This window comes from Lactuca virosa, chromosome 3, assembly GCF_052849685.1.
Source record: "Lactuca virosa cultivar CGN04683 chromosome 3, Lactuca_virosa_CGN04683_v6, whole genome shotgun sequence".
Lineage (NCBI taxonomy): Eukaryota > Viridiplantae > Streptophyta > Magnoliopsida > Asterales > Asteraceae > Lactuca > Lactuca virosa.
The window spans coordinates 62,732,135-62,746,072 of NC_136428.1; the positions used below are offsets into that span (position 1 = coordinate 62,732,135).

Genomic DNA, 13,938 nt, shown 5'->3' on the forward strand with positions numbered 1-13,938 from the left:
TATGATTCTTATATGACGTTGATGAATATGGTTTTATTACTGATTTAAAACGAAATTTTCAGACTGTATTTTTGGGATGTTTCATGTAAGAGCTTCTTATTCCACTCTACTCTGCAGCTGTGTTTTCATTTTTCACTTCAGACACTTCATTATTCTCATTCTCATTCTCATTTGATTCCTGTTCATTTTGGTTCTCATCTTCCCCATTTGAATTCTTTGAATCTTTTGAGTTTCTTTTCACTGATATTGCATTCTTGAGGTCAACAAAAGGCATCAAATTCGAATCTTGACTTGTGTTCATATGTTGTATAGTTTCCTCCTTTGACACTTTCTGTGATGAAAGATCCACACTGGGTCCCACTTCACTTTTGCCTTTTCATTCACTTTTTCTTTGATTTCTTCACCACCATCACTATGTTTTCCTTCTTCTTTGTTCACCTCAGTCTTCTTAGTCTTTAACTGCTAGCATTTGCTGTAGGACAACAATATCCAAAATAGCATGCATAATAATTTAATAAAGGTCTTATATAAGATAACATTTTAAACAAACGTACACTTCAATTCAAAGTACCATAAGAGTCCACATCTTAGCATGAGATAGTCTATCACTCTATTTGTGTCCTTGAGCCCTTTGCATATCATATGATCCCCAAGATCCAGGCCCAGGCCCATATTGAGGGTAACCTTCTGCAACAGGCTGCACCTGATTGTCACAGTAATAAAAAAAATTGAGACCCAAAAAGAAATACCCCCCTAGAAAGAAACTAAGAAAATGAGATAACTTACAGGATTCATTTGATTCATGGAACTAATGCCATAAGTTGCAGGGTAAGGATTCCCTGAATAGTTAGCTTCAGCATTAACATAATTTAGGTTATATCTTGTATATGAAGAGCACCCAAGAAGTCAAGCACTGATAACTTCCTAAAAGAACCATCAACAACACTGAAACACAAGTAATGGCCTACCTGGATTTTGATTGGTTGCAGCTACAGCTGCAGCAGCACGCGCCCGTTTTTCAGCATTAGCCATCTCAGTACGCAGCTTTTCCATCTCACGAGCCATAGAGAGTAAACTCTTCTCCATCACTTGACCATGTTCATAGTTCTGTGCATGCCCCTTCTTCTCATGTTCAATTGCAGCCCTTCAAGAAGGAAATATCATTTGATTGCATCATCTATATGCAATGTAACATGTTTATAGGGACATGAATGATGAAGTCACCTTGCATGTTGCAATTCTTGTCTAATCCCATGAATTTCTGACTTCAGTCCTGGGACTTGCTGCAAGTCAGCAATAGCTCTAGCAAGATCTTGAGTCATACACTGAACTTGAATAGTAAGTTTTTGGCGTGTAGAAGTCAACTCCTTAACATCAGCATGTAATTGCATAAGCTCATCACGCATAGCTTCTACTCCATGAAGATCGTGTTCCATTTTTGCTGACTTCTCATACAACTCCCTCATCTGCATATCTTTCTCCATGAGGAAGTTGTGAGCAAAACCGTCTGTTTTTTGAAGATCATGTTGTGCAGCTTCAAGTTCTTGCTTAAGTGCAACATAGGTTGTAGCTAACCTCTGATTTCACTTTGAATGGTAACTGCCTGAACATGATTCAATCAATCTCCAAACATAACCACTCTAAGTTGATGAATCTGAAGGAAAAATCATATGAATTTTTTTATAATCATTTATGTTTGGTTTATCACTTGGTCTATAGGAATGGAATCAATCTTTTCAATTATATGCAAATACAATGTATAGTTTTAGTTCTACTCTACACATTATTTAATTCTACTAATAATTAATAAAAAATTCATTTACACAAAAAAAAGGTAACATGATAAAACCATTTCAAGAGAAAAACCTGTAAAACCCCCTCACTGCAGAGTTGACAAGATGAGTATAAGCAGCTGGTAGTTGCCTCAAAGTGAGGACATGATCTCCATCAATCTGAACGAAATTAAGTCATGGATTCAGACAAGTTTTTAATTCTTTTTTAGTAAAGATAAAATTCTTACAAGTTTTCCAATAGATTCGAAGCTAGGAGAAGGCAACTTAAGCAACAAACTGTTCCTTAATTCCGTGTTAGGAAGGTGAGCAAGTATCAAAGTAACAGCACCAATAACATCTTCCTCATCTTCTAAAGGTAGGTGTCTCTTTTCCAATCCCTGAAATAAGGTAAAAGACGTATTGTAAACACCCTCGTCATTGAATATAGCCATAACAAATAAGCTAACTAACCTCTCCAATCCACATTAACATTTCTAAACTTGAAGGTCTGTGCATAACTGCAGTAGCATCTTCACATAACTTTCTAAAGGCAGTTGCACAAGCATGCGAACATAAAGGTTCTGACATACCAGCTGCAAAAAATAAACTAAAAATAGAAGATCAGAGGTAGATATATTAAGGGTAAGTAAATGAAAGCCGCTATATTTTGGTTATTTTTGTGATTTGAACTCTATTTTATGAAACTTTAAAGAAGAGAATCCTTACAGTAATGGTCTGTCATTAGTTACATAAGAAGACATCCACTTTGAATAGGAACCAATAACATCTACAAGTGATCTATGTACCTAAAATGTACACAAGAAACCACATGAAAAGATAGATTTATAATACTGGAATTCTGCATTATGAACAAAAAATCACTATCAAATGACATACAATGCACATAAAGCCTTTTGGTTCATATGATTCCTTGTCACATAAAATTGTCACCAAGTGCAAAACCATGGAGAGATCAAATGTTTGACCTTCTTGTAGTACTACATCAGCAACCTGGAACAGAAAATTAATATTAATATTATAATGAAATTTTGTAAGATGATTTACAATAATATGGTCGAAGAAACTGACCACATTAAGAGCATACATTCTGGTTTCCACCTCCTTCCATGGAATTTGTACGTTTGAAGACAACCAACCACCAAAAAAATCTGATTCCCAATTTTATATTACTAATCATTATAAAGATGAAATAATTCATAATTATTGGGAGATTAAGTCATTAAGACAAGAACCTTTTGCAAAAACACAACAGACTTCAAAAGCTGGCAAATGTCCACCAAAAGCTCAACTAAATTTAATCTAAACCGAGCAAGGCCATTTGGCAACTCCCTTGTTGCAGTATCACCATATGTTGAGTCATCCACATACCACATTTGATCTCTACTTTCATGTTATTAATTAATGAAGAAATGCATAACTCAAACTAAAATATTTAGCATGCATCTGAACATGTCATATTGTCATTACAAAATTAAAAAGGAAATACCTGAGAACGACTCAGAAGAGAATCAAGCAATGCTAAAAATACTGGAGAAAAAACATCTTTCACATGTTTACTATTTTCTGTGATCTCATCATCCATTTGGACAATATTGCTAGCAAGACTACACCTAAAAATCAGAAAGAACAAACAAACTCAATTTATAACAATAATTATTTTCATTTTCTCCTGTAACTGAAGAATTAACAACTTTCTTGATGTTGAATAAATTCGAAAAAAAAGGTTACTCAATGTAACATTTATCGAACATAAATCCACTTTTTCTCAAATTTATTTAAGCCTTAAATTAATGATTTAAGGCTTCGTTTTGATTTTTTTTCTTAAAAATTCCCATCTCAATCTACAACTATGAGACCTAATCCTTCCATTGCGATTTGACTAAAATTCAATTAACTAAGTAAACCACATCCATTAATTAAATGCAAAACAAATAGATCAGACCGACTAAAGCTGAAATTGGATAACACTAACGAGATTAAACAGGGGTAGAATGTGAGAAATTAGAAGATTTGAACAGCACAAAATGAAAGAAGGGATAAGAGATTACCAGTAGAAATGAGAAATCAGAAGATCCAAACAGCAGAAATCTTTAAATTTGATCTTTTATAACTAAAAAAAGTTGAAATATCACACGTGAAATTAGATGTAAAACACATACCTCGATGATGTGGTTTTACCCACGAATTCAGTGGTTCTGAGCATGGTGATGTACATTGAGTCGATTTCATGAGGGCTTTGGGATAGGATGAGGGTTGTTGGTGTTGGTAACCCTCCCTAACATACACCTACACCTAAATGTGGTGGTGTACCACTACCATTCGACTCTCCTCTATTGTTCCCCTGGATTCTAACTGCCAACAACATTCAACAGAAAAGGGAGAACAGAGAAAGGAGAAGAAAAATCGAGAAAAAAAAGAGAGCGAGAATAAAGATAGTAAAAAATGAGTAGATGAGATGGTCCGACAACTTACCTGATGGAAGAGACCGAGAGAGGAACAATGAAGACATCTTGGGACAGTGATGGAAGGTCGTCCAGGTTTTAGGGGAGAAATCAAACTAGTTTCTTCCTTATTTTGGGAGGACGGACCTGAAGAGATCGAGAAAAAAAATCCCTAGTTGGATGATTTTATGACGAGGAGGATGGACGCGGGGAGGTGATCCTATGCTCACCGGAGAAGAAGTAAGCCTGAAGTGAGATCGTCGATTGTTGTAGAGGCCTGGGAGAACCGATCGATAATCGGAGAGCGTTTTGAATTTTCATGAAAAAGCTCTAGGTAGAATGGTTCTTGAAAAAGCCCTAGGAATGAGTGAATGAAGAGAGATACAGAGGAGAGATTGAAGAAGCGAGCACTTCAAAATTTTAGAATTTTGGAGGATTTCATTTTTGCCCTTTAAAAACGCGCGTTTGATAAAAAAAATAAAGCAACATTTCTAGAGGACACGCATTTAAAAAAAGTGCCCTTCGTGTTTGTATTTTTTTGTTGGACATTAATTTTAAGGCACGCAAAAATGCGTGTCATCTATCCTTCAAATTTTGGAAGGCTGACATTATTTTAAGGAAACACAAAAATGCGTATCGTAAATCAGCGAGTGTCATTGTTTGCGCGTCATTAAAGGGTATTTTTCTTGTAGTGAAAGTTAAACAAACGAACACGAATAAGCCTCTGTTCGTGTTCGTTTACAGCCCTACTTACGAGACATGAAATGACTATTTTACCATTTTTATTTTATTTTTGATTTATTTTATTTTTCTTGCAATTAATAAAAATATACAAAAAAAAAAAAAAACCCCACCCCACCCCACCCACCTTATCTACCCCTTTCCCTTCAAAACCCACTTTCCCTAACACCTTGTTCCCGAGTTCTACTTATGTAATACCCATAAAAATGAGACCAAATTTAAACTTTTCAAAACATTAAAGATCCATTAAGGATTACAAATTCGTTTTCCAAAATAGTTTATATCAGAGTTTTTCCCCAGAACCATAAACAAAACAGGAGGAGCTGTACGATCATGCCTTCCCCTTGCCGCGATCCCCTGATGTACCTGAAACAATCAATTGAAACTGTAAGCCCGAAAGCTTAGTGAGCTCCCCCAAAATACCGATAGTTAGCCCAGAATCACCGCCACGAACCCCACCACCTATACCCAACACATCTTAAGGTTTATAAATTCCTGAATACCCCAGAAGTCAACTGGTCAACCCTTGGTCAAGGTCAAAGTCAACTGTCAAGGTCAACAGTCCATGTTGACCTCAACTCGTCGAGTACCATCAGCTACTCGCCGAGTTTCTTGCAATACTTGTCCGCTCGCCGAGTCACCAGAATGACTCGTCGAGTTCCTAAGGTTCGTGGTTGAAGCTCCACGGCCACCCGTCGGGTTTTCCTTCATGCAACTCGACAAGTCCACACGCATCCACTATTTGGGAAACCTTAACTGACTCGCCGAGTTGTTCATCCAACTCGTCGCGTCTACGGCAATCTTCATCGGACTCGCCGAGTTGTTCATCCAACTCGTCGGGTCCATGCCCATCTTCATATGACTCGCCGAGTCGACCATGCGGCTCGCCGAGTCCCTTCAGTCCTTTAACCATACAGACACTTTTTAAGCCATGCCAAGGCTCCAAATTGCAGATCCAACTTCCTTAGGCATGCTTATCACGTAAAGTTGCAAACTTTACGTGCATGCAGGGCTTTTAAGACCCTAAAATGACAAAACTAAGCTTGCAATGAAGTTACACACTTGAGGGAAGGCTCATACTAGGCAAAGCTGATGACTTTATGAATCTAGAAGCCAAGGGGAGTCCAGATCTGAAGTTACAACTTCAGATCTTGGCTTAAGCACAAGAAACCTTTCTTAAAACTCATGCAAAAGAGGGTTTAGGTGAAAATGAGCCAAGGAGAACGGTCAAGTACCTTCAAAAGAGTGCTTACTGATGCAGATCTTGAATCCCACGAGCTCTTGCTTCAACTATCTTGTTTCCCCAAGTGTTTCCTTCACCCAAAATCCTTCCTCCATGCTCAAACTCTCCAAAACAACACACACACACATGACTTAGGGTTAAATAGGGACAAGAAACAGTAAAGGGGAGGCTGGGGGAGGCCAATGATCCTTTAAATAGGGTGAAATGCCCCGAAATTTAGGGTTTCATCTGCCAGCTCCTGCTCGTCGAGTCCCTTCTTGGACTCGGCGAGTAGGTCACTAAAACGCGTGGACCATACCGCTACTACTCGACGAGTAGGGCGACCAACTCGTCGAGTAGACCCATAGACCAAGAAGGATTCATACATAAATCAATACCTGAGAATCGGGGCGTTACAATTCTCCCCCACTTGAACTAGACTTCGCCCTCGAAGTCTGCTGAGGTAAACAACGCCGGGTAATGCTCTCGCATCTCCGCCTCCGGCTCCCATGTCCACTTGGGTCCCCTCCGATGTTCCCACTGCACCTTCACCAAAGGTATCTCCTTGTTCCGCATAATTTTCTTCTTCCTTTCCAAAATGGCCACAGGCCTCTCCACGTAATTTAGGCGCTCGTCGACCTGAATATCATCCAACGATACTACTGCCTCCTGGTCCATAATGCACTTTCGCAACTGTGAAACGTGGAATGTGCTGTGAATCCGGCTAAGCTCCTCTGGTTGCTCTAGCCTGTAGGCCACCTTGCCAATCCTGGCAATGATCCTGAATGGCCCAATGTAACTGGGACCCAATTTCCCCCTCTTTCTGAAGCGGATCACACCCTTCCAGGGTGAGACCTTCAGAAGTGCCATATCACCCACCTGGAACTCTAACTCAGATCGGCGCCTGTCGGCATAGCTCTTCTGCCGACTCTGAGCGGTCTGCAATCGCTGCCTAATCTGCTGAATCTTTTCGGAAGTCTGCAGAACTACCTCCGTCCGTCCCATCACTCGTTGTCCAACCTCATCCCAACAAACCGGGGTGCGACATCTTCGCCCATACAATAACTCAAAAGGCAGGGCGCCAATGCTGGAATGGTAGTTGTTGTTGTAGGCGAACTCTGCAAGCGGTAGGTGGGAATCCCAACTCCCACCGAAGTCAATGACACACACCCTCAGCATATCCTCGAGGGTCTGAATGGTCCGCTCGCTCTGACCGTCAGTCTGCGCATGGAATGTTGTGCTCAAGTGCAACCGCGTGCCCAGTTCCTCATGGAACTTCTGCCAAAAACGGGAGGTAAACCTAACATCTTGGTCGGAGACAATGGAGACGGGAACCCCATGGCGAGACACGACCTCGCGAACATACATGTCGGCCAACTTCTCGGCCGACGAACTCTCCCGAATAGCCAAGAAATGGGCACTCTTGGTCAATCGATCTACGATGACCCATATGGAATCAAATCCCTTCTCCATCCTCGACAACTTGGTAATGAAATCCATCGTGATTTGTTCCCATTTCCACATGGGAATCTCTAGAGGCTGCAGCTTACCATGCGGCCTCTGATGCTCGGCCTTGACCATCCTACAGGTCAAGCACCTCTCGACATACCAAGCGATTTCTCGTTTCATACATAGCCACCAGTAACTCAAACTCAGGTCTCGGTACATCTTGGTGGCCCCCGGGTGTATGGAAAAATGAGACTTATGAGCCTCCTCCATCACTGTCTGTCTGACTCCACCAGTCATCGGAACCCAAACTCGACCACATCGGGTCAATAACCCCTGGCCATCCTGAATAAACCGAGCGCGTTCGCCCTTGATCCTTTCCAATTTCCAATTCTCTGGCCGCATGCCCTCGACCTGAGCATCTCTGATCAAACTTACAAGCAGGGAATCCACTGCTATCCTCATACATATCGCTGGGGTGGAAGTCCCAGCTGACTTGCGGCTCAGAGCGTCCGCCACCACATTCGCTTTACCGGGGTGGTAAAGGATCTCGCAATCGTAGTCCTTGACTACATCCAGCCACCTGTGCTGCCTCATGTTCAGGTTCGGCTGATCCATGATTAGGGTTGTTCACTAATTGGATAAAACTGAATTGTCCAATTGGACAATTTCGATTGGACTATTTGGTTCGGATATTCGGATTTTTGGATTGGTTTTCAACAAAACATTATTATTAATTATTATTTCGGTTTGGTTTTGGTTTATAAAATAAGAACCGAATAGTCCAAAAAAACCGAATAAATATTTATTATTTATTTATTTATAATATATATCTATAGTTATTTATTAATTTTGTAATTTATTTTTTCAAATAGGTTCAAAACGTTTCACCCGATAAAAAAACATTAATATGCATTTTCTCTTAAAAGTTTTCTATCTATAAAATATTTAACTATAATATATCTTCTTAGTACTTGTTTATAAATTTCAAATCACAACTAAATAATTTGTTTTCGTTTATTGTGTAAAGTTGGATAATATTATAATTATATGTCGTTTTAAAGTGTTTTGGTTTTTGAAAACCTAATTATAAAAACCGATCCAACCGAATTGTAATCGGATCGGATCGGATCAGATTTGAATTTAGTTTGGACTATTCGGATCCATGTTTTGAAAACCGAAATCAATTTCGATTCACTTAATTGGATCGGATCAAACCGATCCATCCAAACGAACACCCCTATCCATGATATGTCTCAAGCTCTTATGATCCGCATAAATGGTACAACATACTACTGCTCCCAACTCCAAATCGTGCGTAGGGTATCTCGTCTCATGCGGCTTCAGCTGTCGCGATGCATAGGCTATCACTCGTCCTCTCTGCATGAGGACCGCCCCCAAACCTGTGATGGATGCATCACAGAACACCACAAAATCCTCAACTCCCTCCAGGAGTGTCAAGACTGGGGCCTCGCATAACCACTGTCGAAGGGTCTCAAACGCCCTCTGCTGCTCAGGGCCCCACCGAAATTGCACCCCTTTCCTCGTCAGACGAGTGAGGGGTACTGCAATCTTGGAGAAATCCTGAATGAATCTTCGGTAGTACCCTGCTAATCCCAAAAAGCTCCTGATGTCTGAGGGAGATTTCAGAACCTCCCACTACATGACCGCCTCGATTTTGGCCGGATCGACCAAAATCCCCTCCTGGTTAACGAGGTGCCCCAGGAACTGGACCTCTCTAACCAAAACTCGCACTTCAAGAACTTGGCATAGAGTCGTTCTCGCCTCAAGACTCCCAATAACTCCCGTAGATGCTCCTCATGCAGACCCGATTCATCAGGTCCATAAATACTGCTGGTGCGTTGGTGAGCCCAAACGACATCACCACGAACTCGTAATGTCCATAACGAGTCTGAAACGCGGTCTTCTCCACGTCCTCTTCTCTGACCCGGACCTGATGATATCCCGACCTCAAATCTATCTTGGAGAACCAAGATGCCCCCTGCAACTGATCAAAGAGATCGTCTATCCTAGGGAGAGGATAACGGTTCTTTACCGTCAACTTGTTCAGCTCCCTATAATCAATTCACATCCGGTGCGAGCCGTCCTTCTTCCTGACGAAGAGGATCGGTGCTCCCCATGGAGAACTGATAGGTCGGATGAACTGCTTTCCCAGCAGCTCCTGAAGCTGTGATGACAACTCCTGCATCTCAGGTGGTGCCAACCGGTACGACGCCTTGGCGATAGGGGCCGCACCTGGTACTAGGTCGATCCTGAACTCGACCTGCCTCTCCGGAGGCACTCCGGGTAATTCCTCCGGAAACACATCAGCAAACTCTCTGACTACCGGAACCTCTGAAACTGAAATCTGATCCCTGACCCGCGTATCCACCACATACCTTAGATAACCCTCACACCCGTGTTGAATGTCCTGTCGAGCCCTGGCGGCTGAACAGAACCCTGACCCCACTCTGGTGCCCTCACCATATACGATCAGTTCTCCCCCACTTGGGGTTCGAACCACCACCCGATGACCCTCACAATCAATCATGGCACCGCATCGACTGAGCCAGTCCATCCCCACAATCACGCATACATCCCTCATGGGAATCGGGATCAAGTCTATCGGAAAAGGTATCCCGAAGATCTCCATCTCACATCCTCGGTAGACTGAAGAAGCAGAAACCCCATGTTCGTTAGCGATAGAGACTCGCAACGGACACTTTAGTTCGCCTACTGGCACTCTGAATTCCCTACTAAATGTCTGAGATACAAAAGACCGACTCGCCCAAAGTCAAATAAAACCAATGCAGGTAAGGAGTTCACAAGAAACGTACCTAATGACAGGTACAACAGATAAGCATACTACGGATATAGTAAATGAGATAAAAGACAGAGACATACCAGCAACCACATCCGGTGCTGCCTTGGCCTCCTCGGCTGTAAGCTGGAAGGCACGCCCCTGAGCCTTCGGAGGCTCTGCCTTAACTGGCCTCCCATCAGAAATCCTCAATGTAGCTGGCGCGGAAACCTGCACCGGCTTAGCGGAAAGCAACAGACAGTTGGCCTTCACGTGGCCAACCTGATCACAGTGATAACATAACCTCATACCCTGAACCGAGACTGTCTGGCGACAGTCCTTCGCGTAATGCCCCTCCTTGCCACACCTGTGGCACCCACTACCAGCTCGACACATACCAGAATGACCCTTGCCACACTTCCCACAAGTGCGGCTCTGCTGACCCCCGGTCCTAGAATCAGCGGTCTTAGACCACTTCGGCGCCGGCTGCGACTGTGTCGGGGCCTGCCGCTACTCCCTCGACTGCAGCTAAATCTCCAACTCGCGCCGCCTAGCGGCCTCCTGCAACTCCAAAAGAGTATCACATCGCTGGGTAGACACAAACTGACGGATGTCAGCCTTGATCATGCTCAGATAACGAGTCATCTGAGCCTGCTCGGAAGCGAACTCTGGGCAGAACATCGCCCTATCTGTAAACATGCGGGTGATCTCCGTCAGCGACTCCCCATTCTTTCTCAAACTCAAAAACTCCTGTGAAAACCATTCCCGCTCGACCCGTGGAATGAATCGGGCACAGAACATATCCCTGAACTGCTCCCAAGTAACAACAGCTCTCTGATCATCAGTGTACGACCCAGTCGCCAATCTCCACCAGTCCTTGGCCCCGGACCTTAGCAGGTTCAGAGAACACCTGACCTTCTGGTCAGTAGGGCACGAGCAGGTAAAGAAACACCCCTCCACATCTGAGATCCACCTCATAGCCTTGATGGGGTCCTGCGTCCCATCAAAAGTAGGGGGCTTCGTGTTATCGAAGTCCCTGTACTGGAAGCCCCGAGTGGCTCCTCCTCCTCCCCCTGCCGCTGTTACAGCCGATGCAACGGCAACCATCTCTGCAAGGGCTGCGTATCGCTCGTCGAACTACTCGACCATGGCGGTCTTGATAGACCCAAACATCTCTGGTAGTTGTGCCCGGAAAGCAGCAGGAACCTCATCATGCAGGATCTCCCGAATCCTGGCGTCCAACTCCTATGTACCCATCTGCACCATAGGCTCAGGTGTTGTTGGCCCCTCCTGGCCCCCATCTCCTGATCCTGATCCTTAACCGGATCCAGTCACAAATCGTCTCGTCATCACCATTTTGAAACATACCACAAGATATCAGATAATCCACATAAACAACTGGGAGCCAACTCCCGACTAAAATCTGGGGTTGTGACTTCCTTGATATGCGTATGGGTCCTGTGCTTTCAGTAGTACGGGCCCATACTACCTTCCACACCTACCCATATTTGTCTCAAGTATCACCACAACACCCTACTAATACATAAACATAGCGAGCACTCAATCCTCACTCCTATAGGAATGTTAGATATCTCATAACCCATTCATCCATGAAACTTCCACCAACCCTGCAGCACTAGTGTATGCTAGCCATACATAACACTGGACCCTATAGACTTTCGAATATCCGATCCTACCCTAAGCCCTAATAAATGAGAACAGAACATAAGGTCGAACCCAACATTCTCAGGCTATAAGATCTTACTTATGTATAACCGTGATGCATACACTAAGCAACTACAGTATTGATGTCAATCTCATATAAGGAAAACCCTAGGCTAGCAGGCATCATGTATCATCCGGATTTCCAAGTATCATAATTTAAATATTTATTTTGAGTTGAGAAGAGGGACTCGACGAGTTGACGCCTAGACTCGTCGAGTAGGATCGCGATTGATGACTCGGATTAATGAATGGACTCGACGAGTCGGTGAGGCGACTCGACGAGTCCGCGCTGTTGGCAGAAACCCTAAATCTTTGGGCATGAGCCCTATTTAAAGGCATTTATAGCCTTCAGTTGCGGCTACCTTCCCAGAAGAAAGAACCCTATCATAATTGAGCGTGTATAGTGTGAGAGAGAGAGAGAGAGAGCCATCTTGAACCATTTTTTGTGATTTTGCTAAGGAGGAGAAGAGATCCAGCAAGAAGGACCAAAGGAGGTTGTCTCAACGAGTCGAGTGAGGCCTTAGGAGGATTCAGAGAAAGGTTAACTCAACGATTCGTGATCAGTAGTAACCCGTTCAGAGAAAGGTTAACTCAACGAGTCGAGTGAGGCCTTAGGAGGATTCAGAGGACACGCACGGACTCGCCGAGTCACCCGAGTGCACTCGACGAGTCTGGTCAAAGTTGGACCGTTGACTGAGGTTGACTTTTAGGGTTTGGTCAACATTTGGACATTGGACCATTGGAGGGGTAAAATGGTATTTTTCCCTTCTGGGAAATTATAGGAAGGGATTAGTCTAGCCTATGAGAATCGAGTTAATAAGAGATAAAGTACTTTATGTGATTAGGCGGAGGCTAGATCGGGGATATCGAGCACGAGAGTTTACTAGACATCATACGAGGTGAGTTTTCTTACTATACCTTACCTAGAGTGGTAATTATGTGTGACCGGAAGGTCTTATGTGCTATGACGAGTATGTGATATATGTGTCTATGTGATATGTATGTGTTATGTATGTATTGAGTAAGAATGGTATGGACCGGAAGGTCAGTATGGTATGAACCGGAAGGTCAGTATGGTATGGACCGGAAGGTCAGCAGTGTATGGACCGGAAGGTCAATATGGTATGGACCGGAAGGTCGAAAGAGTAGGACCGGAAGGTCTACTCAGATTGTGGGACCGGAAGGCCCCTGAGACACATTGACCAGAAGGTCTCGTAGAGCTACAGCCTCGAGTGGCTTATGTGATGCATGTAGTATTTTGGGGAACTCACTAAGCATTTATGCTTACCGTGTAATGTGATATGTGTTTCAGGTACTAGCGAGGATCGCGGGAAGGCGTCGACGTGATCTGTACACACTGATAGAGGATTATGTATTTGAGATTCTGGGATATGTTTTATTATGATGACATTTGATACATGAGATTTTGAGAATATTATATGAGTTTTATTATGTGGAAAAATGAAAAATTGTTTTAAAATTTACGTCGTTACAAGTTGGTATCAGAGCCTTGGTTTGAGGGATTCGGATGCACCTTCGGGCGTATCTGAATTCAAACTGAGGATTTGAGAAAATTTTTCATAAAAGAAACAATTTTTCAAAAAGAGTAAGAGGTTTTGAGAAAAGTAGAGCGGAGCAGTGTGTACGATCAGCCAGCGCCCGAACGGTGATTTCCCAAAATACTGTTACATTATGTGTTATGAGATATTATGTGATATGCTATGCATGCTAGAGTAGGCTAGGTATTCATATCTAGGACTAGAGTGGCCT

At 43.0% G+C, this 13,938-nt stretch overlaps 2 protein-coding genes across 5 annotated transcripts; both read right to left on the reverse strand.

Moving 5' to 3' along the window:
- Nucleotides 1-18: 18 nt before the first annotated feature.
- Nucleotides 19-1,484, reverse strand: LOC145165846 (protein FLX-like 1). 2 transcript variants are annotated; one of them, XR_013740203.1, is made up of 5 exons: nt 1,225-1,484; nt 969-1,144; nt 787-851; nt 555-703; nt 19-472 (listed from the first exon to the last, which is right to left on the reverse strand). XR_013740203.1 is itself a non-coding variant. In XM_079084753.1 (5 exons), the coding sequence occupies exons 1-4, from the start codon at nt 1,482-1,484 to the stop codon at nt 611-613; spliced, it is 582 nt and encodes a 193-aa protein (XP_078940879.1). In that variant the 3' UTR covers nt 19-472; nt 572-610. The 2 variants fall into 2 exon arrangements, 1 of the variants encoding a protein (XP_078940879.1); XM_079084753.1 differs by having other exon boundaries at nt 572-703; nt 787-839.
- Nucleotides 1,485-1,492: 8 nt separating this feature from the next.
- On the reverse strand, nt 1,493-4,639 carry LOC145165845 (uncharacterized). Of its 3 annotated transcripts, XM_079084750.1 has the most exons (11): nt 4,465-4,639; nt 3,953-4,381; nt 3,280-3,403; nt 3,026-3,173; nt 2,862-2,941; nt 2,670-2,783; nt 2,499-2,578; nt 2,244-2,379; nt 2,021-2,170; nt 1,867-1,952; nt 1,493-1,603 (listed from the first exon to the last, which is right to left on the reverse strand). In XM_079084750.1, exons 5-11 carry the CDS (start codon nt 2,877-2,879, stop codon nt 1,549-1,551), a joined length of 639 nt encoding a protein of 212 aa, XP_078940876.1. In that variant the 5' UTR covers nt 2,880-2,941; nt 3,026-3,173; nt 3,280-3,403; nt 3,953-4,381; nt 4,465-4,639; the 3' UTR covers nt 1,493-1,548. The 3 variants fall into 3 exon arrangements, with proteins under 3 accessions (XP_078940876.1, XP_078940875.1, XP_078940877.1); XM_079084749.1 differs by having other exon boundaries at nt 3,953-4,639; XM_079084751.1 differs by having other exon boundaries at nt 1,546-1,654; nt 3,953-4,639.
- Nucleotides 4,640-13,938: the final 9,299 nt, after the last annotated feature.

What these genes read in the sequence shown, in the direction of transcription:
- LOC145165846 (XM_079084753.1), bottom strand. Translation starts at nt 1,484, where the DNA reads ATGGAGAAAGATATGCAGATGAGGGAGTTGTATGAGAAGTCAGCAAAA. An exon ending in CAAGAATTGCAACATGCAAG is followed by an intron (nt 1,145 to 1,224) that starts GTGACTTCATCA and finishes TCCTTCTTGAAG; the next exon opens with GGCTGCAATTGAACATGAGA. An exon ending in CCATGAATCAAATGAATCCT is followed by an intron (nt 704 to 786) that starts GTAAGTTATCTC and finishes TGTGACAATCAG; the next exon opens with GTGCAGCCTGTTGCAGAAGG.
- LOC145165845 (XM_079084750.1), bottom strand. An exon ending in ACTAATGACAGACCATTACT is followed by an intron (nt 2,380 to 2,498) that starts GTAAGGATTCTC and finishes TTCTATTTTTAG; the next exon opens with TTTATTTTTTGCAGCTGGTA. An exon ending in TCGAATCTATTGGAAAACTT is followed by an intron (nt 1,953 to 2,020) that starts GTAAGAATTTTA and finishes AATTTCGTTCAG; the next exon opens with ATTGATGGAGATCATGTCCT.